Source organism: Crinia signifera, chromosome 1 (genome assembly GCF_055691185.1).
Source record: "Crinia signifera chromosome 1, ASM5569118v1, whole genome shotgun sequence".
Lineage (NCBI taxonomy): Eukaryota > Metazoa > Chordata > Amphibia > Anura > Myobatrachidae > Crinia > Crinia signifera.
In genome coordinates this window covers 476723070-476745469 of record NC_139217.1, presented here as the reverse complement: position 1 = coordinate 476745469, position 22400 = coordinate 476723070, and the positions used below count along the sequence as shown (strand labels likewise).

Sequence of the window (22400 nt, the reverse complement as noted above, 5' to 3'; positions counted from 1 at the left end):
GGATAGACCATTTTTCAATCCCAGGATTGGCTTCCCTACCCCTGGCCTGCCTGTACTCATGTGTCCACACTGCAGCATTACTCATGTCACTCTCTCTGGCTGAACAGAGAAGAGGAAGTTTAATAAAATATTTTAAAACCTGTGTTTGTGTTTTATTTTAATATTTCCTTTACAGGGGGCTATAGGTACCGGCAAGCCTTTAATGCTCCACATGCTGGTACCTGTGGTTCTCCCAAGTACCAGCATGTGGGGCAGGCTTGCTGGGACCTGTAGTCCTACTGTAAAGGACAATATTTCTGTTAAAAGCAGCTACCAACCCCACACCCACCACCCAGGTGTGCAGGGGATAGCCCCGGGCTTCAGCCCAGGCCTGGGGTGCCCTGGAGGGGGGACCTCTTTATTTAGGGGGGTCCCCACCTCTCAAAAACTCTTGGCCTGGGCTGGCTAGTTAGGGAGGGTAATGCTTTGGCCACGGGATCCTGTCAAGCGTGGTCACTGGCTGTGGCATTACACCCCCTGCTAGTGGAGCCTGGTGCTGGTCCACAAAATACCAGGGACCCCTACTCATTTTGTCCCCCGTATTCAAGAAACCAGGACTAGCTGAGAAAGCCCGGGGCTGGTCATGCTCTTGGGGGGGGGGGGACTGAGAAGACAGCCCCCCAGGCTTTATTCCAACCCATTATTTAAATTTGAAGACTTTTTTATTCCCCTGAAGTCGCCGAAACACTTTCTGTGAGAGATTTGAAACCTCTCCTGGTGACTCTTCCCCCCCCCCCCCCCCCCGCAGCCTGACCCTAACCATCCCCACAGCCTATCCTTAAGTCTCCCCACCACCCCTTGCCCCGGATTGACCCTAGCCCGCCCCAGGACACTTACTGACAGCGGTCGGGATGCTGGTGTCAGTATACTTCATGCTGGGGTCCTCTCTGTTTCCCCAAATATATGACTTATGTACTAGGGCCTTGGCGCATCACTCTCCTTCCTACTACCCTCGTCCCAGCCTACAGCCGCAAAAGGCTTCTTAAATAAAGACGCCCCCCGCTACTGGTTACAAAGCTTAATATATCATGGGACCCTCGGACCCCCGGGCCCCAGGTGCGATCACTGCTCTGTAATGAGTGCCGGCTCTCTGTGTGTCTTGCAGTCAGACGGAGCCGCTGTCCGTGGTGGGCTCCCCATACTGGATGGCTCCGGAGGTTCTGCGCGGAGATCTGTACAATGAGAAGGTAACTGCGCGGCGTTGTGTTATTCCTTATACTGACGCAGCCATTGCCCCCGCTCACAGCATCGCACTCTCTTCCTTTAGGCCGACGTCTTCGCCTTTGGGATCATATTATGTGAAATAATCGCCCGGATTCCGGCCGACCCCGACTATCTGCCTCGCACTGAGGTGAGTACTGTACTGACCTGCTATAGGTGGTCTCCAGTGACAGGGTGGTGAGCACTGTACTGACCCGCTATAGGTGGTCTCCAGTGACGGGGGTGGTGAGTACTGTACTGACCTGCTATAGGTGGTCTACAGTGCTGGGGTGGCGAGTACTGTACTGACCCGCTATAGGTGGTCTCCAGTGACGGGGTGGCGAGTACTGTACTGACCCGCTATAGGTGGTCTCCAGTGACGGGGTGGCGAGTACTGTACTTACCTGCTATAGGTGGTCTCCAGTGACAGGGTGGCGAGTACTGTACTGACCCGCTATAGGTGGTCTCCAGTGATGGGGTGGCGAGTACTGTACTGACCTGCTATAGGTGGTCTCCAGTGACAGGGTGGCGAGTACTGTACTGACCCGCTATAGGTGGTCTCCAGTGACGGGGTGGCGAGTACTGTACTGACCTGCTATAGGTGGTCTCCAGTGACAGGGTGGCGAGTACTGTACTGACCCGCTATAGGTGGTCTCCAGTGATGGGGTGGCGAGTACTGTACTGACCTGCTATAGGTGGTCTCCAGTGACAGGGTGGCGAGTACTGTACTGACCCGCTATAGGTGGTCTCCAGTGACAGGGTGGCGAGTACTGTACTGACCCGATATAGGTGGTCTCCAGTGACGGGGTGGCGAGTACTGTACTGACCCGCTATAGGTGGTCTCCAGTGACAGGGTGGCGAGTACTGTACTGACCCGCTATAGGTGGTCTCCAGTGACAGGGTGGCGAGTACTGTACTGACCCGCTATAGGTGGTCTCCAGTGACAAGGGGTGGTGAGTACTGTACTGACCCGCTATAGGTGGTCTCCAGTGATGGGGTGGCGAGTACTGTACTGACCTGCTATAGGTGGTCTCCAGTGACAGGGTGGCGAGTACTGTACTGACCCGCTATAGGTGGTCTCCAGTGACAGGGTGGCGAGTACTGTACTGACCCGCTATAGGTGGTCTCCAGTGACAGGGTGGCGAGTACTGTACTGACCTGCTATAGGGGGTCTCCAGTGATGGGGTGGCGAGTACTGTACTGACCCGCTATAGGGGGTGGTGAGTACTGTACTGACCTGCTATAGGTGGTCTCCAGTGACAGGGTGGCGAGTACTGTACTGACCCGCTATAGGTGGTCTCCAGTGACAGGGGAGTACTGTACTGACCCGCTATAGGTGGTCTCCAGTGACGGGGGTGGTGAGTACTGTACTGACCCACTATAGGTGGTCTCCAGTGACGGGGGTGGTGAGTACTGTACTGACCTGCTATAGGTGGTCTCCAGTGACAGGGTGGCGAGTACTGTACTGACCCGCTATAGGGGGTCTCCAGTGACGGGGGTGGCGATTACTGTACTGAACCATTATAGGTGGTCTCCAGTGACGGGGGTGGTGAGTACTGTACTGACCCGCTATAGGTGGTCTCCAGTGACGGGGGTGGCGAGTACTGTACTGACCCGCTATAGGTGGTCTCCAGTGACGGGGGTGGTGAGTACTGTACTAACCCGCTATAGGTGGTCTCCAGTGACGGGGGTGGCGAGTACTGTACTGACCCGCTATAGGTGGTCTCCAGTGACGGGGGTGGTGAGTACTGTACTGACCTGCTATAGGTGGTCTCCAGTGACAGGGGGTGGTGAGTACTGTACTGACCCGCTATAGGTGGTCTCCAGTGACGGGGTGGTGAGTACTGTACTGACCCGCTATAGGTGGTCTCCAGTGACGGGGTGGTGAGTACTGTACTGACCCGCTATAGGTGGTCTCCAGTGACGGGGGTGGTGAGTACTGTACTGACCTGCTATAGGTGGTCTCCAGTGACAGGGGGTGGTGAGTACTGTACTGACCCGCTATAGGTGGTCTCCAGTGACGGGGGTGGTGAGTACTGTACTGACCTGCTATAGGTGGTCTCCAGTGACAGGGGGTGGTGAGTACTGTACTGACCCGCTATAGGTGGTCTCCAGTGACAGGGGTGGTGAGTACTGTACTGACCCGCTATAGGTGGTCTCCAGTGACAGGGGTGGCGAGTACTGTACTGACCCGCTATAGGTGGTTTCCAGTGACAGGGGTGGCGAGTACTGTACTGACCCGCTATAGGTGGTCTCCAGTGACGGGGGTGGTGAGTACTGTACTGACCCGCTATAGGTGGTCTCCAGTGACGGGGTGGTGAGTACTGTACTGACCCGCTATAGGTGGTCTCCAGTGACGGGGGTGGTGAGTACTGTACTGACCCGCTATAGGTGGTCTCCAGTGACGGGGGTGGTGAGTACTGTACTAACCCGCTATAGGTGGTCTCCAGTGACGGGGGTGGTGAGTACTGTACTGACCCACTATAGGCAGTCTCCGGTGTCGGGGATGGTGAGTACTGTACTGACCTGCTATAGGTGGTCTCCAGTGACAGGGTGGCGAGTACTGTACTGACCCGCTATAGGTGGTCTCCAGTGACGGGGGTGGCGAGTACTGTACTGACCCGCTATAGGTGGTCTCCAGTGACAGGGGTGGTGAGCACTGTACTGACCCGCTATAGGTGGTCTCCAGTGACGGGGGTGGCGAGTACTGTACTGACCTGCTATAGGTGGTCTCCAGTGACGGGGGTGGTGAGTACTGTACTGACCTGCTATAGGTGGTCTACAGTGACGGGGGTGGTGAGTACTGTACTGACCCGCTATAGGTGGTCTCCAGTGACGGGGGTGGTGAGTACTGTACTGACCTGCTATAGGTGGTCTCCAGTGACAGGGGTGGCGAGTACTGTACTGACCCGCTATAGGTGGTCTCCAGTGACAGGGTGGCGAGTACTGTACTGACCCGCTATAGGGGGTGGTGAGTACTGTACTGACCTGCTATAGGTGGTCTCCAGTGACAGGGGTGGCGAGTACTGTACTGACCTGCTATAGGTGGTCTCCAGTGACAGGGTGGCGAGTACTGTACTGACCCACTATAGGTGGTCTCCAGTGACGGGGGTGGTGAGTACTGTACTAACCCGCTATAGGTGGTCTCCAGTGACAGGGGGTGGTGAGTACTGTACTGACCCGCTATAGGTGGTCTCCAGTGACGGGGTGGCGAGTACTGTACTGACCCACTATAGGTGGTCTCCAGTGACGGGGGTGGTGAGTACTGTACTAACCCGCTATAGGTGGTCTCCAGTGACAGGGGTGGCGAGTACTGTACTGACCCGCTATAGGTGGTCTCCAGTGACGGGGGGTGGTGAGTACTGTACTGACCTGCTATAGGTGGTCTCCAGTGACAGGGTGGCGAGTACTGTACTGACCCGCTGTAGGGGGTGGTGAGTACTGTACTGACCTGCTATAGGGGGTGGTGAGTACTGTACTGACCTGCTATATGGGGTGGTGAGTACTGTACTGACCTGCTATATGGGGTGGTGAGTACTGTACTGACCTGCTATATGGGGTGGTGAGTACTGTACTGACCTGCTATATGGGGTGGCGAGTACTGTACTGACCCACTATAGGTGGTCTCCAGTGACGTGGGTGGTGAGTACTGTACTAACCCACTATAGGTGGTCTCCAGTGACGGGGGTGGTGAGTACTGTACTAACCCGCTATAGGTGGTCTCCAGTGACAGGGGGTGGTGAGTACTGTACTGACCTGCTATAGGTGGTCTCCAGTGACAGGGGTGGCGAGTACTGTACTGACCCGCTATAGGTGGTCTCCAGTGACAGGGTGGCGAGTACTGTACTGACCCGCTATAGGGGGTGGTGAGTACTGTACTGACCTGATATAGGGGGTGGTGAGTACTGTACTGACCTGATATAGGGGGTGGTGAGTACTGTACTGATCTGCTATAGGTGGTCTCCAGTGACAGGGGTGGCGAGTACTGTACTGACCCGCTATAGGTGGTCTCCAGTGACAGGGTGGCGAGTACTGTACTGACCCGCTATAGGGGGTGGTGAGTACTGTACTGACCTGCTATAGGGGGTGGTGAGTACTGTACTGACCTGATATAGGGGGTGGTGAGTACTGTACTGACCTGATATAGGGGGTGGTGAGTACTGTACTGACCTGATATAGGGGGTGGTGAGTACTGTACTGACCTGATATAGGGGGTGGTGAGTACTGTACTGACCTGCTATAGGGGGTGGTGAGTACTGTACTGACCTGATATATGGGGTGGTGAGTACTGTACTGACCTGATATAGGGGGTGGTGAGTACTGTACTGACCTGATATAGGGGGTGGTGAGTACTGTACTGACCTGATATAGGGGGTGGTGAGTACTGTACTGACCTGATATAGGGGATGGTGAGTACTGTACAGGCCCGCTATATGGGGTGGTGAGTATTGTACTGACCCGATATAGGGGGTGGTGAGTACTGTACAGGCCCTCTATAGGTGGTCTCCAGTGACAGCCCCCTGTCGTCAGTGTATGTGTGCGTGGACAGGGGAGGTGAGGCAATATATAAAAAAAAGGGTTTCACAGTCACCTCTGCGCCTTTGTGCAGCAATCACAAATATTCCAAAGGAGGAATAGCTCAAAAAACCTCCAAAATACACAATTCAAACAAAAAAATGGATCATCATAACTGCGCTCAAACTAGAAAATATATATGTATATAATTACGTATCACCATGAAGTTGATCAAAACGTGGATGTGGATCCCTATATTCGTTTCTGGCTTATCCTCCGAAATGTTTGTACATAAAAAGGAAAAAATACATATAGTGTGATACCGTTTTTACAAAACAATTAATAAAGTCTTTGGGTATCCCTTCGGGTACAACACTTCTTCCCAGAGTTCTTGTAATATTAAGTTTTATCGGGTCACCACCTGTGATTATTTCATAAGCAAATGCTTACAGTATCTTACACTTTATGGTTGGTATAGAAACATATAAAGGTATCTTCAAAAGAATGCTCACGTGTTCTTACTTCTTATATACTATGTATCCTCCTATCATGGTGTCTTTTTCCAATAAACGGACCGGCACCAAGCAGATTGATTAAAAAACTTTTCTTCAATTTATTTTGCTCATAAAATATGACATAATGTAATAAAACAGAGGGGGATCCTCTCCACAGATGGAATAAGTGGTCAAAAATTTTTGGAGAGTGACTAGGGCGCCAGGACAACTCACCATGGATTGTTCCACTGTATGGGGCGAGGTTCCTTCCTCTGAAAACAACACCAACGCGTTTCAACAAAAGTCTTTTTTCAAGGTGTATATTACAGGTCTGCTCAGTGCTTCATTTATACCCAGTGTGGGGTAAGACCTCCCCTTCCTGGGTGTGGTTTCCACAAAAAACGTAATCTTCTTAAAACTACTTGGATGTATATTTGTACATGATTAAACAATATACATCCATAAATCACATTGCTAGTGTGCTGTAAACACAATCTCATGCTTAAAATAGTGGTTCAAATAAACCTATTCGGCGTGAGTTCCATTCCCTTGGAACGCACGCACTTCCGCCGGAAATAGATCTGTATGTAAACAGACTCCGTTTACACGGAGTTCTCATATCGTCCCGGTGGTATTTACGCCCGCAGAAAGAGAGGAAATAGAGGCTGCGGGCTCAAGTGCAGCCGACCTGCCACCGATCGGCTGTATTAAGATGTTTATAGAGACTAGCCCGGGACAGCGCCGTAACCGGAAGTGACATCTTAGGTCCATCAAGTAAATGGGTCCCACCCATGTATCCAGTAGTGTGTTCCACCGCAAGATAAACACATACGTTTTCCTGCCCTACATAACTTATCAAACTGTGGGCGGAAATGGCATAAGGATGGTCAAAAGTGTAATCAATAACCCTAAGGAGCTGGGAAGAATAAACACCAAAGGGTTTCATAGGTGCGGATCATGTAGTATGTGTAAAATCTGCAAAAATCCGGACAGAAAAATCACAGAAGTTGTCTCCACAAAATGGGGAAAAACACACAAAATCGCCCAATTTATTACGTGCCACAGTAAAAATATAGTCTATTTGTTGCAGTGTACCTGCAACAAACAGTATATAGGACGAACAACAAGAAAATTAAAAAACAGAATGGCAGAACATGTCCGAAATATTAAAAAAGGTCTGGTTACGCATAGCGTATCAGCACATTTCAAGGAGGTCCATCACTGCGATCCCACTCAGCTTACAATGTTTTGTGGTTTAGAACAGGTAAAAACTAATTTTAGAAAAAATAACCCAGATGAGATGTTAGCAAAAAGTGAAATGAGAACCATTTTTAATTTAGGCACATTACACCCGGGGGGTTTGAACCTCGATTTTGAGGTGAAATGTTTTTATTTTTTATTTTTAAAACAACTGCAATTTTTATGTAATTTTTTTATGTATTTTGTGTGTACTTGATATATTCTTATGTTATGCATTCCAAATGTGCATTAGAACATTCCATGCTGCTATTTATTTATATATTTTTTATAAGTTTTTTTGAGAGCTACACTATTGTAATTAGAATGTCTTCTTTATCTACATAATCTCCATTTATTATAAAGTAGAACGCATAGCCATATGTATTGGCAAGCGTCTCATCCTTATGCCATTTCCGCCCACAGTTTGATAAGTTATGTAGGGCAGGAAAACGTATGTGTCCCTGTCTAACAATTTCCCCTCTTCGATCTTGCGGTGGAACACACTACTGGATACATGGGTGGGACCCATTTACTTGATGGACCTAAGATGTCACTTCCGGTTACGGCGCTGTCCCGGGCTAGTCTCTATAAACATCTTAATACAGCCGATCGGTGGCAGGTCGGCTGCACTTGAGCCCGCAGCCTCTATTTCCTCTCTTTCTGCGGGCGTAAATACCACCGGGACGATATGAGAACTCCGTGTAAACGGAGTCTGTTTACATACAGATCTATTTCCGGCGGAAGTGCGTGCGTTCCAAGGGAATGGAACTCACGCCGAATAGGTTTATTTGAACCACTATTTTAAGCATGAGATTGTGTTTACAGCACACTAGCAATGTGATTTATGGATGTATATTGTTTAATCATGTACAACTATACATCCAAGTAGTTTTAAGAAGATTACGTTTTTTGTGGAAACCACACCCAGGAAGGGGAGGTCTTACCCCACACTGGGTATAAATGAAGCACTGAGCAGACCTGTAATATACACCTTGAAAAAAGACTTTTGTTGAAACGCGTTGGTGTTGTTTTCAGAGGAAGGAACCTCGCCCCATACAGTGGAACAATCCATGGTGAGTTGTCCTGGCGCCCTAGTCACTCTCCATAATTTTTTGACCACTTATTCCATCTGTGGAGAGGATCCCCCTCTGTTTTATTACATTTTATGTCATATTTTATGAGCAAAATATATTGAAGAAAAGTTTTTTAATCAATGTGCTTAGTGCCGGTCCGTTTATTGAAAAAAGAAACCATGATAGGAGGATACATAGTATATAAGAAGTAAGAACACGTGAGCATTCTTTTAAAGATACCTTTATATGTTTCTATACCAACCATAAAGTGTAAGATACTGTAAGCATTTGCTTATGAAATAATCACAGGTGGTGACCCGATAAAACTTAATATCACAAGAACTCTGGGAAGAAGTGTTGTACCCGAAGGGATACCCAAAGACTTTATTAATTGTTTTGTAAAAACGGTATCACACTATATGTATTTTTTCCTTTTTATGTACAAACATTTCGGAGGATAAGCCAGAAACGAATATAGGGATCCACATCCACGTTTTGATCAACTTCATGGTTATACGTAATTATATACATATATATTTTCTAGTTTGAGCGTAGTTATGATGTTCCATTTTTTTGTTTGAGGGGAGGTGAGGGGTCACCCTACATTCTCGGGTACCCAGAGATCATATGCTCCAATCCTAGTCTGAGTGACCTCATTGGTGTGTGAGATGAACAGGAGCACAGTGCTGTGTAGTCAGTGTGTCCTTGTGTAACACCAGCAGTTACATTACCCCCCCCCCCCCCTGTTCTGCTTATAACAGTAACGTAATATACATGGACAGTACATACAGCAGCTCACTGGCTCCATCTTGTGGTCTCCCATGTGTAATGCACAGAGATCTTTCACATTGTACTGGGGCGATTCGGGGCTTGACAGAACAATTAAGTACCGATACTGTCGCATCCAAACAGATCAGGCGTGGCCGCTGATAGTGGCAGAACTGCGCATTTCTGCTCGCTACGGCGGGCCGTGAGCGGAAATGGATGCCATCTGTGTTATTCTATTCACAAGGTTAACAGTATGTCGGCAGGGACAGTAGGTCGGCTTGGAACGCGTCACCATGTGTTTCGTTCCTATTAGCTGAACCGTATTTTTACTTTTATGTGTTGATACTTTCAGTGTCGACCTTAACAGTCTGCCTATGTTTATGACGACATATAACCCGTCAAAGAGTTGCTGTTTCCCTTATCAACCATTTAGATTCTATCGTTTTCTAGGATGCAATAGAGAATTATAGATGGAAACTGATTGGTTGCTATGGGAAACAGCAACTATTTTCATTTTTAGCAGCGTTAGTAAATAGTCTATATATCATGTACCCACTGAGCGGCATCCCTGCTGCCAGGCCGAGCGGCATCCCTGCTGCCAGGCCGAGGGGCATCCCTGCTGCCAGGCCGAGCGGCATCCCTGGTCCCAGGCCTCAGGCTCCGGCTTCCTCTTATTTACAGCATTATTTATCCAACAGGATTTTGGGCTGGACATCAAGTCGTTCCGGGAACTGGTTCATGCAGACTGTCCCTCGGCCTTCCTGCAGCTGGCCTTCCATTGCTGCTGGGTACGTGCTGGGCATGCCGGGGTGTCTGTGCTGCGCATGCCGGGGTGTCTGTGCTGCGCATGCCGGGGTGTCTGTGCTGCGCATGCCGGGGTGTCTGTGCTGCGCATGCTGGGGTGTCTGTGCTGGGCATGCCGGGGTGTCTGTGCTGCGCATGCCGGGGTGTCTGTGCTGCGCATGCCGGGGTGTCTGTGCTGCGCATGCCGGGGTGTCTGTGCTGCGCATGCCGGGGTGTCTGTGCTGCGCATGCCGGGGTGTCTGTGCTGGGCATGCCGGGGTGTCTGTGCTGCGCATGCCGGGGTGTCTGTGCTGCGCATGCCGGGGTGTCTGTGCTGCGCATGCCGGGGTGTCTGTGCTGGGCATGCCGAGGTGCCTGTGCTGCGCATGCCGGGGTGTCTGTGCTGCGCATGCCGGGGTGTCTGTGCTGGGCATGCCGAGGTGCCTGTGCTGCGCATGCCGGGTTGCCTGTGCTGGGCATGCCGGGTTGTCTGTGCTGGGCATGCCGGGGTGTCTGTGCTGGGCATGCCGGGGTGTCTGTGCTGGGCATGCCGGGGTGTCTGTGCTGAGTTTGTGCTGGGCATGCCGAGGTGTCTGTGCTGGGTTTGCCGAGGTCTCTGTGCTGGGCATTGCAGGGTGTCTGTGCTGCGCATGCCGGGGTGTCTGTGCTGCGCATGCCGGGGTGTCTGTGCTGGGCATGCCGGGGTGTCTGTGCTGAGTTTGTGCTGGGCATGCCGAGGTGTCTGTGCTGGGTTTGCCGAGGTCTCCGTGCTGGGCATTGCGGGGTGTCTGTGCTGGGCATGCAGGGGTGCCTGTGCTGGGCATGCCGGGGTGTCTGTGCTGGGCTCCTGCTGGGCATGACGGTGACTCTATGCTTGATGCTGCTGTTCTCCTGGTTACCTGCAGATGGCGCAAGACACCAGGCCGTCCTTCTGCGAGGTGAGTCAGCGGCTGGAGGCTCTACTAGACAGTATGGATGAGATGAAGACTCCACGCAGAGCCTACAAGGAGGTGATGGAGATGAGTACGCCATGGACAGGTGACTATACAGCCTTTGTTTATCTAGAATAGAATCAACTTTATTGGCCGTGTACGCTGCGCACACAGTGCAGCATCCACAGGGATGAAGCGGGGGGGGGGGGGGGGGCGACATTACATACATTACATAAGGAGATTACACGCAGGGGGCACGTGCCCGCCGAGCTGCGCAGCGCCTAGGCAGCCATCAGCGGCGCCACTGAGGTAACAGTATGAGCAAAGACAGCACAGTTACAGCAGAGACAGTTATCACACAGGCGACGCGGGATACATATGGCTGAGTGCACAGATCCTAGGCAGCCATTGTGGCGCCATCTTGAGGGCCTCAACAGGCCATCTTCCTATAGGGAGAGCCGTGGGTGGTGGGGGGGGAGAAAGAGTCAGTAAGTGTGGCCGGGGGAGAGTCAGTGGGGGGTGGATGCGGCACCACCGCAGAGTTACCTGGGGCTGATGCGGCCTCTGGGTGTAATGCCGGGGGTCTCCCTGGCTGATGTGCCTCCTGTCCTGCCCGGGGGTGGGGGGATGGGTCGCGGAGTGAGTTGGGTCCTTCTCACTGAGTCTGCCTATGCCCGGCCCTCCGCGTCCATATAGAAAGGAAGCGGAGGTGATCTGCCTTCCCGGAGTGTCCCCCAGGCCGTTGGTGCTGCCAGGGGCTGCCGCGCTATCCTTTCTCCGGCCGGGTGCCTACAGGTTTCCTCTGCGCTCTGCACTCGTTTCAGCAGCCTTCTCCTTGCTCCAGCCGCAGCGCCCTCGGCTTTCGGCTCTTGGCGCTCGCTGCTCCTCTGCCTTGTCCCTATCCCCTCCACCACACGCTGCTCCTGTGGCCATGGAAGGTGGAGCTCCGTGGATGGGGAGACGTGCATGCGACCATCCCCGGCCTCCGACGGAAGTGATGTAATCTACATCAGGGGGTTCCCAAACTCTTTAGCATTAAGGCGCCCAAGAGTATCCAAATTTTTGCCACGACCCCCCCTAGGGCACGAGTTTCTTACAGACAAATTTAGAAATAAAATATAACCTTAAGTAAATTATTTTTGTATGTCCCCATACACAGGTCCAATACATCACCTGGGCTGCTCAAGGGGGATCGAATGGACATACAGATGGAGTCACACATGTTTGCCGAGCTGGCACGCCAACGCGATCTACCTCAGCTCGCTGGGCCCATTGCCGCAAATGTAGGCACCCGAGCCGTACCGCGCCGGGAGCTGCGTGAAAGAGTGTGTCTCCATCTGTACATGTGAGGGACAGGATTCACTTCTGATTGTCCACATAGTCTATGATTGGTGGCCACCATATAACATTGACCATAAACTGATCCTGCACCCTCGATGCATGGCACCCATGCAAGGGCCCAGGGGCACCCGAAAGGGCCACAGCACAGAGTTTCAGAGCCACTGATGTACACATATATTTATTTACAAGTTCTTATATAGCGCAGCAGATTCCGTTACAGCGTCTTATATAGCGCAGCAGATTCCGTTACAGCGTCTTATATAGCGCAGCAGATTCCGTTACAGCGTCTTATATAGCGCAGCAGATTCCGTTACAGTGTCTTATATAGCGCAGCAGATTCCGTTACAGTGTATTATATAGAGCAGCAGACTGCGTTACAGTGTGTTATATAGCGCAGCAGATTCCGTTACAGCGTCTTATATAGCGCAGCAGTTTCCGTTACAGCGTCTTATATAGTGCAGCAGATTCCGTTACAGCGTCTTATATAGTGCAGCAGCTCCCGTTACAGCGTCTTATATAGTGCAGCAGATTCCGCTACACCGTCTTATACAGCGCAGCAGATTCCGTTACAGCGTCTTATACAGCGCAGCAGATTCCGTTACAGCGTCTTATATAGCGCAGCAGATTCCGTTACAGTGTTTTATATAACGCAGCAGATTCCGGTACAGTGTTTTATATAGCGCAGCAGATTCCGTTACAGCGTCTTATATAGCGCAGCAGATTCCGTTAGTGTCTTATATAGGACAGCAGATTCCGTTACAGTGTCTTATATAGCGCTGCAGATTCCGTTACAGTGTCTTATATAGCGCAGCAGATTCTGTTACAGCGTCTTATATAGCGCAGCAGATTCCGTTAGTGTCTTATATAGGACAGCAGATTCCGTTACAGTGTCTTCTATAGCGCAGCAGATTCCGTTACAGTGTCTTATATAGTGCAGCAGATTCCGTTACAGTTTCTTATATAGGGCAGCAGCTTCCGTTAGTGTCTTATATAGGACAGCAGATTCCGTTACAGTGTCTTCTATAGCGCAGCAGATTCCGTTACAGTGTCTTATATAGCGCAACAGATTCCGTTACAGTGTCTTATATAGCGCAGCAGATTCCGTTACAGCGTCTTATATAGCGCAGCAGATTCCGTTACAGCGTCTTATATAGCGCAGCAGATTCCGTTATAGTGTCTTATATAGTGCAGCAGATTATGTTACAGTGTCTTATATAGCGCAGCAGATTATGTTACAGTGTCTTATATAGTGCAGCAGATTCCGTTACAGCGTCTTATATAGCGCAGCAGATTCCGTTACAGTGTCTTATATAGCGCAGCAGATTCCGTTACAGTGTCTTATATAGCGCAGCAGATTCCGTTACAGTGTCTTATATAGGGCAGCAGATTCCGTTAGTGTCTTATATAGGACAGCAGATTCCGTTACAGTGTCTTATATAGCGCAGCAGATTCCGTTACAGCGTCTTATATAGCGCAGCAGATTCCGTTACAGTGTCTTATATTGCGCAGCAGATTCCGTTACAGTGTATTATATAGCGCAGCAGATTCCGTTACAGTGTCTTATATAGCGGAGCAGATTCCGTTACAGTGTCTTATATAGGGCAGCAGATTCCGTTAGTGTCTTATATAGGACAGCAGATTCCGTTACAGTGTCTTATATTGCGCAGCAGATTCCGTTACAGTGTCTTATATAGCGCAGCAGATTCCGTTACAGCATCTTATATAGGACAGCAGATTCCGTTACAGCATCTTATATAGGACAGCAGATTCCGTTACAGTGTCTTATATTGCGCAGCAGATTCCGTTACAGCATCTTATATAGCGCAGCAGATTCCGTTACAGTGTCTTCTATAGCGCAGCAGATTCCGTTACAGCGTCTTATATAGCGCAGCAGATTCCGTTACAGTGTCTTATATAGCGCAGCAGATTCCGTTACAGTGTCTTATATAGCGCAGCAGAGTACGTTACAGCGTCTTATATAGCGCAGCAGATTCCGTTACAGCGTCTTATATAGCGCAGCAGATTCCGTTACAGCATCTTATATTGCGCAGCAGATTCCGTTACAGCGTCTTATATAGCGCAGCAGATTCCGTTACAGTGTCTTATATTGCGCAGCAGATTCCGTTACAGTGTATTATATAGCGCAGCAGATTCCGTTACAGTGTCTTATATAGCGGAGCAGATTCCGTTACAGTGTCTTATATAGGGCAGCAGATTCCGTTACAGTGTCTTATATTGCGCAGCAGATTCCGTTACAGTGTCTTATATAGCGCAGCAGATTCCGTTACAGCGTCTTATATAGGACAGCAGATTCCGTTACAGTGTCTTATATTGCGCAGCAGATTCCGTTACAGCATCTTATATAGCGCAGCAGATTCCGTTACAGTGTCTTCTATAGCGCAGCAGATTCCGTTACAGTGTCTTATATAGCGCAGCAGATTCCGTTACAGCGTCTTATATAGCGCAGCAGATTCCGTTACAGTGTCTTATATAGCGCAGCAGATTCCGTTACAGTGTCTTATATAGCGCAGCAGAGTACGTTACAGCGTCTTATATAGCGCAGCAGATTCCGTTACAGCGTCTTATATAGCGCAGCAGATTCCGTTACAGCATCTTATATTGCGCAGCAGATTCCGTTACAGTGTCTTATATAGCGCAGCAGATTCCGTTACAGCGTCTTATATAGGACAGCAGATTCCGTTAGTGTCTTATATTGCGCAGCAGATTCCGTTACAGTGTCTTATATAGCGCAGCAGATTCCGTTACAGTGTCTTATATAGCGCAGCAGATTCCGTTACAGTGTCTTATATAGCGCAGCAGATTCCGTTACAGTGTCTTATATAGCGCAGCAGATTCCGTTACAGTGTCTTATATAGCGCAGCAGATTCCGTTACAGTGTGTTATATAGCGCAGCAGATTCCGTTACAGTGTCTTATATAGCGCAGCAGATTCCGTTACAGTGTCTTATATAGTGCAGCAGTGTACGTTACAGCGTCTTATATAGCGCAGCAGATTCCGTTACAGCGTCTTATATAGCGCAGCAGATTCCGTTACAGCATCTTATATTGCGCAGCAGATTCCGTTACAGTGTCTTATATAGCGCAGCAGATTCCGTTACAGCGTCTTATATAGGACAGCAGATTCCGTTACAGTGTCTTATATAGCGCAGTAGATTCCGTTACAGCGTCTTATATAGCGCAGCAGATTCCGTTACAGCATCTTATATTGCGCAGCAGATTCCGTTACAGTGTCTTATATAGCGCAGCAGATTCTGTTGCGCTTTACAATAGTAGATAGTGAAAAAAACAAACTGGGTAACAACAGACTTGGAGGTAGGAGGGCCCTGCTGCAAGCTTACAATCTATAGGGATATAGGAGGGAAACACAAGGACAGGCACCAGTAATATCATAGCAGTTCCACCAAGTTGCAAGTCCAGAAGGGAAGCTATATAATACATAAGAGCCTCAGAGGGTTATGGGTGATACGTAAATATGAAAGGCTTGCCTGAAGAGGTGAGTTTTCAGGGAACGCTTGAAAGTTTGGAGGCTAGTGGAGAGTCTTATTGTGCGTGGAAGGGCATTCCATAGGATGGGAGCAGCCCGATGAAAGTCCTGTAATAGTGAATGGGAGCCAGTGATCCGTGCAGAAGACAGACGCAGATCATGTGCAGAGCGGAGGGGTCGAGATGGGAGATATTTTGCGATAAGTAAATAGCATAGGCGTGTCTGTACTTTGAATTGTAGCGTATCAGTATGTGAGTTAGAGGAGGAACATAATGGGAGCCCCCGAGTTGGATTAGGGTGGGCTGACACTGGTGGTTTATTAGGAGGGTCTGCCTTACAGCGACATGACACTATATGTAAGCATTAATGACTTCCTGTATCCCTTCCTCAGGAGGCGGGAGCGTGGCGGTGTACCCCGATGACGAGGAGCACACCTGGGATCTCCCCACCACTCCTGATCAGCGCCTATCCCGGAGTCAGTCTGACATGTTCTCCCCACAAACCCCCCACGTCTTGCGCTCTCAGGACCCCTACACTGACCTCTTAAACGACACGCCTGCTCGGATTAACCCCTTCTCACAGCGAGAAGATCTGAAGGGTGGAAGAATCAAACTCTATGACACCCCGAGCAAGTCCGTCATCTCTCTGACGTTCGACCTCCCCCCGCCGGTATCGTACCAGCTTAGTAGCCCGGTGACTCCAGAGCCCATGGTGGATGCGCCCTGTGACTTCTCCGAGATGGTGGCCAGACCGAGGCGCTGCAGGTCTCTCCCTTCCTCCCCTGAGATTGTGCGCAGAGGGAGCCTGTGTGCCGTCACCACGCCGGTGCAGAGATGTCGCCGGAACAAGGGGGAGAGCAGTGATTCCTGGCATGCACCGTCTGTGCACACAGTAGAGAGAGACGCAGGAAAGGACTGCAAAGTGAATGGCTTCTTACAGGAGAGTTCCCTGGGTCCCCCTGCTCTGGAGACTTCCCCCAGCTCTCAGTCTGTAGGTGTAACCTCTCCCAGGAGCCTGCAGCCGGCTAGGGACACGGAATCTGCGTTAGATAGAGAGCGGACATTGAGCAGCAGCGATCAGGAATGGGAGAAGAGGCCACTGCACTGTAATGGGGATCCGAGCCCGCACAGCGGAGATAGCAGGTCCAGCGAGCAGAAGGCGGGTGTCCTCTCTGCGCCCGGGTGGGAAGATGATGCCTTTTCTACAAACCATCTTCAGGAGACAGACACACAATGCCTAATGTCTAGAGGGAGGTCCAAGGACTGGAACAAACCCTGGGAACCCAATGGGGCAACCTCAGTGGACAATCCTCCCGGAACTGGGGAGCCCATGGATTGTTCAAGCAGTCCAGAGAGCACAGAGGAGAACACGTTCTGCCGTCGGTCACCACAGGTGAACTCCAATGGACCTCTCCTTGCTACGTCACCTCCTACTCACTCATCCTCATCTTCTACACCCTTGTCTTCCCGTTCCCCTTCCCCTCCGGTCAGTACCTGGCAGCTGGAGCCAGCGGGCATCCCAAATAATCTGACCTTCCCCGACAACAACAACGTCGTCAGTAGCAAACCCACGGGATGGGTGGGGCTGCATAATCCATGTCCACGGGGGTCCTTGGAGGGCAACTTGTGGGAAGGAAGCCTACCAGGCCTGGGGTCTGAGGGTGCGGAGAGCGGAAGCCTGGCCCCTCTCCATGCATCCTCCAATTCTGTCCTGGACCATGAAGAGAGTGTGTCCTGCCCTGCCTGCTGTCTGGGGGGCTTCAGTTTCATATCGGTGTGCCGCAGGTCGCCCCCAGACACGTCCCGATATCAGAACTTGAATTGTGAAACGAGTCGGGGGCTGATTCACACCTCGCCGCGGCTAAGTAGTCCCAGGCCGGGCCCCAGTAGGAAGCTGCCGGAAGCGCAGACTTAGTGCTGCGCGTAGGATTACACTGCACGTTCTGCAGCGCACCGCAGTGCCCCCGACAAGCAGATCTTTGTTTACAGAGGTGGAGCTGAGACCGCGGACGCGTCTGTTCATATCCTTCACTCCCATGTATGTGCAGAGCTTTAGCCAATCACTGGACAGCGCTGAGCGTGCACTGGCGCACAGGCCCCGATTGTGCGCGTATCAAGCAATCCTGAGTTTCTCTGCTTTAATGTCTCATGTTTGTGACCAGCTGTGGGAGAGAAATGCTCTAGAATGTTAGACTGGGGAACACTGGAGGTACAAGTCATCACCAGGGCCCTCCCGCTGCTGTGAAACTACACGTCCCAGCATGACCTATTAGCCAATCTGTGGCATGGCATGCTGGGATATGTAGTCCCTAAGCAGCTGGCGGGCCACATGATGAATACACTGCTGTTGCAGTTCCGGGTGATGGGCGGCCATACCTGTCTAGGATGTAATATTACATGCAGCCCAAAGGCTAATGTATAGGAATATGCTTACAGTCTTAGGAAATGGTGAAATCTCAGAGGCATGGGGCACAAAATGCCTCAGTGAGGTCAATAGTTCCTAGTGAATTAATAGGCTGCCTTGTCATGAATAATGGTCTAGCTCTCATAAAGCCCGCTTCTGCGATGTGTAGGTGACGTGGCCCGCTCCCGCGGTGTGTAGGTGACACGTGGACTGCTCCCGAGGTGTGTAGGTGACATGTGGCCCGCTCCCGCGGTGTGTAGGTGACATGTGGCCCGCTCCCGCGGTGTGTAGGTGACATGTGGCCCGCTCCCGCGGTGTGTAGGTGACCTAGCCCGCTCCCGCGGTGTGTAGGTGACATGTGGCCGCTCCCGCGGTGTGTAGGTGACGTGGCCCGCTCCCACGGTGTGTAGGTGACATGTGACCCGCTCCCGCGGTGTGTAGGTCACATGTGACCCGCTCCCATGGTGTGTAGGTGACATGTGGCCCGCTCCCGCGGTGTGTAGGTGACACATTGCCCGCTCCCGCGGTGTGTAGGTGGCATGTGGCCCGCTCCCGCGGTGTGTAGGTGACGTGGCCCGCTCCCACGGTGTGTAGGTGACATGTGACCTGCTCCCGCGGTGTGTAGGTCACATGTGACCCGCTCCCATGGTGTGTAGGTGACATGTGGCCCGCTCCCGCGGTGTGTAGGTGACACGTTGCCCGCTCCCGCGGTGTGTAGGTGGCATGTGGCCCGCTCCCACGGTGTGTAGGTGACACATAGCCAGCTACCGCTATGTGTAGGTGACATGTCCGCTCACGTGGTCTGTAGGTGACACGTGGACTGCTCCTGCGGTGTCTAGGTGACACATGGCCCTCTCCCGTGGTGTGTAGGTGACACGTGGCACGCTCCCACAGTGTGTAGGTGACACGTGGACTGCTCCCGCGGTGTGTAGGTGACACGTAGTGTGCTCCTGTAGTGTGTAGGTGACACGTGGACTGCTCCCGCGGTGTGTGACACATGCCACTCTCCCGTGGTGTGTAGGTGACACATGGACTGCTCCCGCGGTGTGTAGGTGAAGCGGACTGCTCCTGCGGTGTCTAGGTGACACGTGGCGCGCTCCCATGGTGTGTAGGTGACACGTGGACTGCTCCCGCTGTGTGTAATACGTGGCACGCTCCCGCGGTTTGTGACACGTGGCACGCTCCCGTGGTGTGTAGGTGACCCGTAGCATGCTCCCGCGGTGTGTAGGTGACACATGGACTGCTCCCGCGGTGTGTAGGTGACACGTGGCGTGCTCCCGCAGTGTGTAGGTGACACGTGGCGCGCTTACGTGGTGTGTGAGCGTGGAAGCACTTGTACAATGTGACACATCAGCGCATATACTGTGCGGTTCCATCCACAAGGTGTAATGGATGCAGACATCGATGTTTATGATTGCAGAATTTTCAATGCTTCTAATGCTCATTTCTGGCCTTGACGTGTTATTAATTTCTGGCATTTGTAGTGAATCCCGGCAGGCTGCTGTGGTATGTAACATGACGGGACCTGCACCGTGTCACAGAATTAGAGAGCGAGCACACGGTACAAGCACAACAGATGCTGTGGCAGCGCTAGGCCCCTGCACTGATATTATCCCGCACCTCCATCCCTGCCGGCGTTACTCTACCCTCGCTCTGCGGCTGAGCAGCTGATAATCGGAATATTATTGGATCCTGTGACTTTACTGTGTGACAATCCTTCCTCATCGTCTTATGGGTCTTCTGTATGTTGTCTCTAAACAAGCACTTTATGACACCTCTGTCCTGACCCTGAAGTTGCCCTCTGACCCCTATAAAGCACTTTATGTCCTGTCACTGAATTTATACTGGCTTTGCTATGAAAAGTTCTTATTTTTTGGAAGACGTGTCGGTCCCGTGTTAATGCTACTGACTTGGTGAACCTAAGCACTTACAGCCTCTCTGCACCCACAGACCCCAGGCCCTTGTAACACTATGGAAATAAATGCGCTCAGCGATGACCCCTCACCCCCTCCACGCACCTATCACTGTACACCGACACAAACTCTCACATACACTGCCGCACACTACCTCAGCGCATGCAATATGCTTCACACCGCACACGGGAGCCTCGGAACGCTTCTGGGCTCACATTGGCTACATGTCCGCATTGCACAACCCAGCGACACCATAACGGAATACAAGGCTGCTTCCAGGATAGAGGGCAGTGGTGGCGTCCATCCCTGCATGCTCCTGGCCTGGTGGTTCTATGGTTTGGTAAGTAGAGGGTGCAGATACAAGCGTTGCCGGGAGACGCCGGAACATTTCATAACGGAGCAATATTAATGTGGCAGATAGTGACGTCCCTAGTTCTATGCAATCCATCAGTCACCAGGACATGGTGATCAATAGCGCAGAGAGAGTCTCACCCACCCACCAATAGTAGTCTCGGCCCCACCCACCCATCATAGTCTCTGCCCCACCCACCCACCAATAGTAGTCTCTGCGCCACCCACCCATCAGTCTCACTAATAATAGTCTCACCCCACCCACCCATCGTAGTCTCACCCCACCAATAGTAGTCTCAGCCCCACCCACCCATCATAGTCTCACCTCACCCACCCATCGTAGCCTCAAAACCACCCACCCACCCATCGTAGTCTCGGCCCCACCCACCCATCGTAGTCACAGCCCACCCACCAATAGTAGTCTCGGCCCCACCCACCCATCATAGTCTGCCCCACCCATCATAGTCTCACTAATAGTAGTCTCACACCACCGATCCTCGAAGTCTCTGCCCCACCCACCCATTGTAGTCTCAAAATTGTAGTATCACCCCACCCACCCATCGTAGCCTCAAACCCACCCACCCATCGTAGTCACAGCCCACCCACCAATAGTAGTCTTGGCCCCACCCACCCATCATAGTCACAGCCCACCCACCAATAGTAGTCTCGGCCCCACCCACCCATCATAGTCTGCCCCACCCATCATAGTCTCACTAATAGTAGTCTCACCCCACCCATACTCGTAGTCTCTGCCCCACCCATTGTAGTCTCTGCAGCACCCACCCATCGTAGTCTCAAAATTGTAGTCTCACCCCACCCACCCATCGTAGTCTCACCCCACCCATCGTAGTCACAGCCCACCCACCAATAGTAGTCTCACCCCACCCAACATCATAGTCTCTGCCCCACCCACCCATTGTAGTCTGTGCCCCACCCACCCATCATAGTCTCACTAATAGTAGTCTCTGCCCCACCCATCATCCATCATAGTCTCTGCCCACCCATTCTCGTAGTCTCTGCCCCACCCGCCCATCATAGTCTCACCCCACCCACCTATCCTAGTCTAGCACCCTCTAAACCGTATCTCCGCTATAAACCTAATAATCAATACTCTAATAACTTGCACCAAAGTGGACAAACATTGGACGTGTGACTCCGCTCCCTGTGAGCTCTTCAGCCCAGACAGTCCCGTCTCCACCGCAGAATAGGCCGACATTGCATAGGCCCCGCATGTAGGACTCCTGGGTCCGCCTTCTGCGAGTGAGCGCTTTGCCTTGCGCTAGAAAGGGCTGCGCACACGTGCGTCATAAACCTCTGTACCTCATGCATCCTACTGACACGTTCGCTTTAACAATAATCCCAAACTGAACATTTTCTGCTTTAATTCATAATTTCCGCAGTTTTAATTCCTTGTGCCCAGAATGGCCGTGCTCTGCGCCCTTTTGCGGTTCTGTAAATAAATGTTTGGGTTTTTTTCTCCCCTTTGCCTTCCCCAAATCTATGCCCCCCCCCCCCCCCCTGATTTTGTAACCGTGCACTGCCGATTTGTGTTTATTTTCTTAATTTTTATTATTTTTGAAAATGGTACCCAAAAAGGATGCTGTAATATATACAACGCTTATTTAAAATGTTTAAATAAAATTATATATTACAAAAAAAAATCCAGCGTAGTCCATTTTGTTCCATCACTGGGTATTGGATGTGTTCTGAGGACGATATGCCGGCTACAGTAAGTGTGGAACCAGACAATGGGGAAAATTCTGATAAAATACAATAAAGGGGCTAATTCGGCAGGGATTGCTAATCAGAGAATTCACATTCCGAGTATCGAACATATACGCGTAC

The 22400-nt window shown here is 51.2% G+C and overlaps 1 protein-coding gene across 2 annotated transcripts in view; it reads left to right on the top strand.

Annotated features, from left to right (window-relative positions):
• The window catches only part of LOC146024631 (dual specificity testis-specific protein kinase 2-like), an 88159-nt gene extending 66101 nt beyond the window's left edge, over window positions 1–22058 (top strand). Inside the window, exons 7-12 of one of the 2 annotated variants that reach the window (XR_014454017.1) lie at window positions 1145–1226; window positions 1307–1390; window positions 10027–10116; window positions 11017–11149; window positions 16280–19550; window positions 19582–22058. Coding sequence is in view for 1 of the 2 variants with exons in the window: in XM_083155464.1 (XP_083011590.1) it covers window positions 1145–1226; window positions 1307–1390; window positions 10027–10116; window positions 11017–11149; window positions 16280–17802 (1912 nt within the window). In the remaining variant the exon portion in view is untranslated. Of the gene's footprint in view, window positions 1–1144; window positions 1227–1306; window positions 1391–10026; window positions 10117–11016; window positions 11150–16279 lie in introns of both variants that reach the window. The other variant, XM_083155464.1, reaches the window with a different exon arrangement.
• The last annotated feature ends 342 nt before the right edge of the window (window positions 22059–22400 follow it).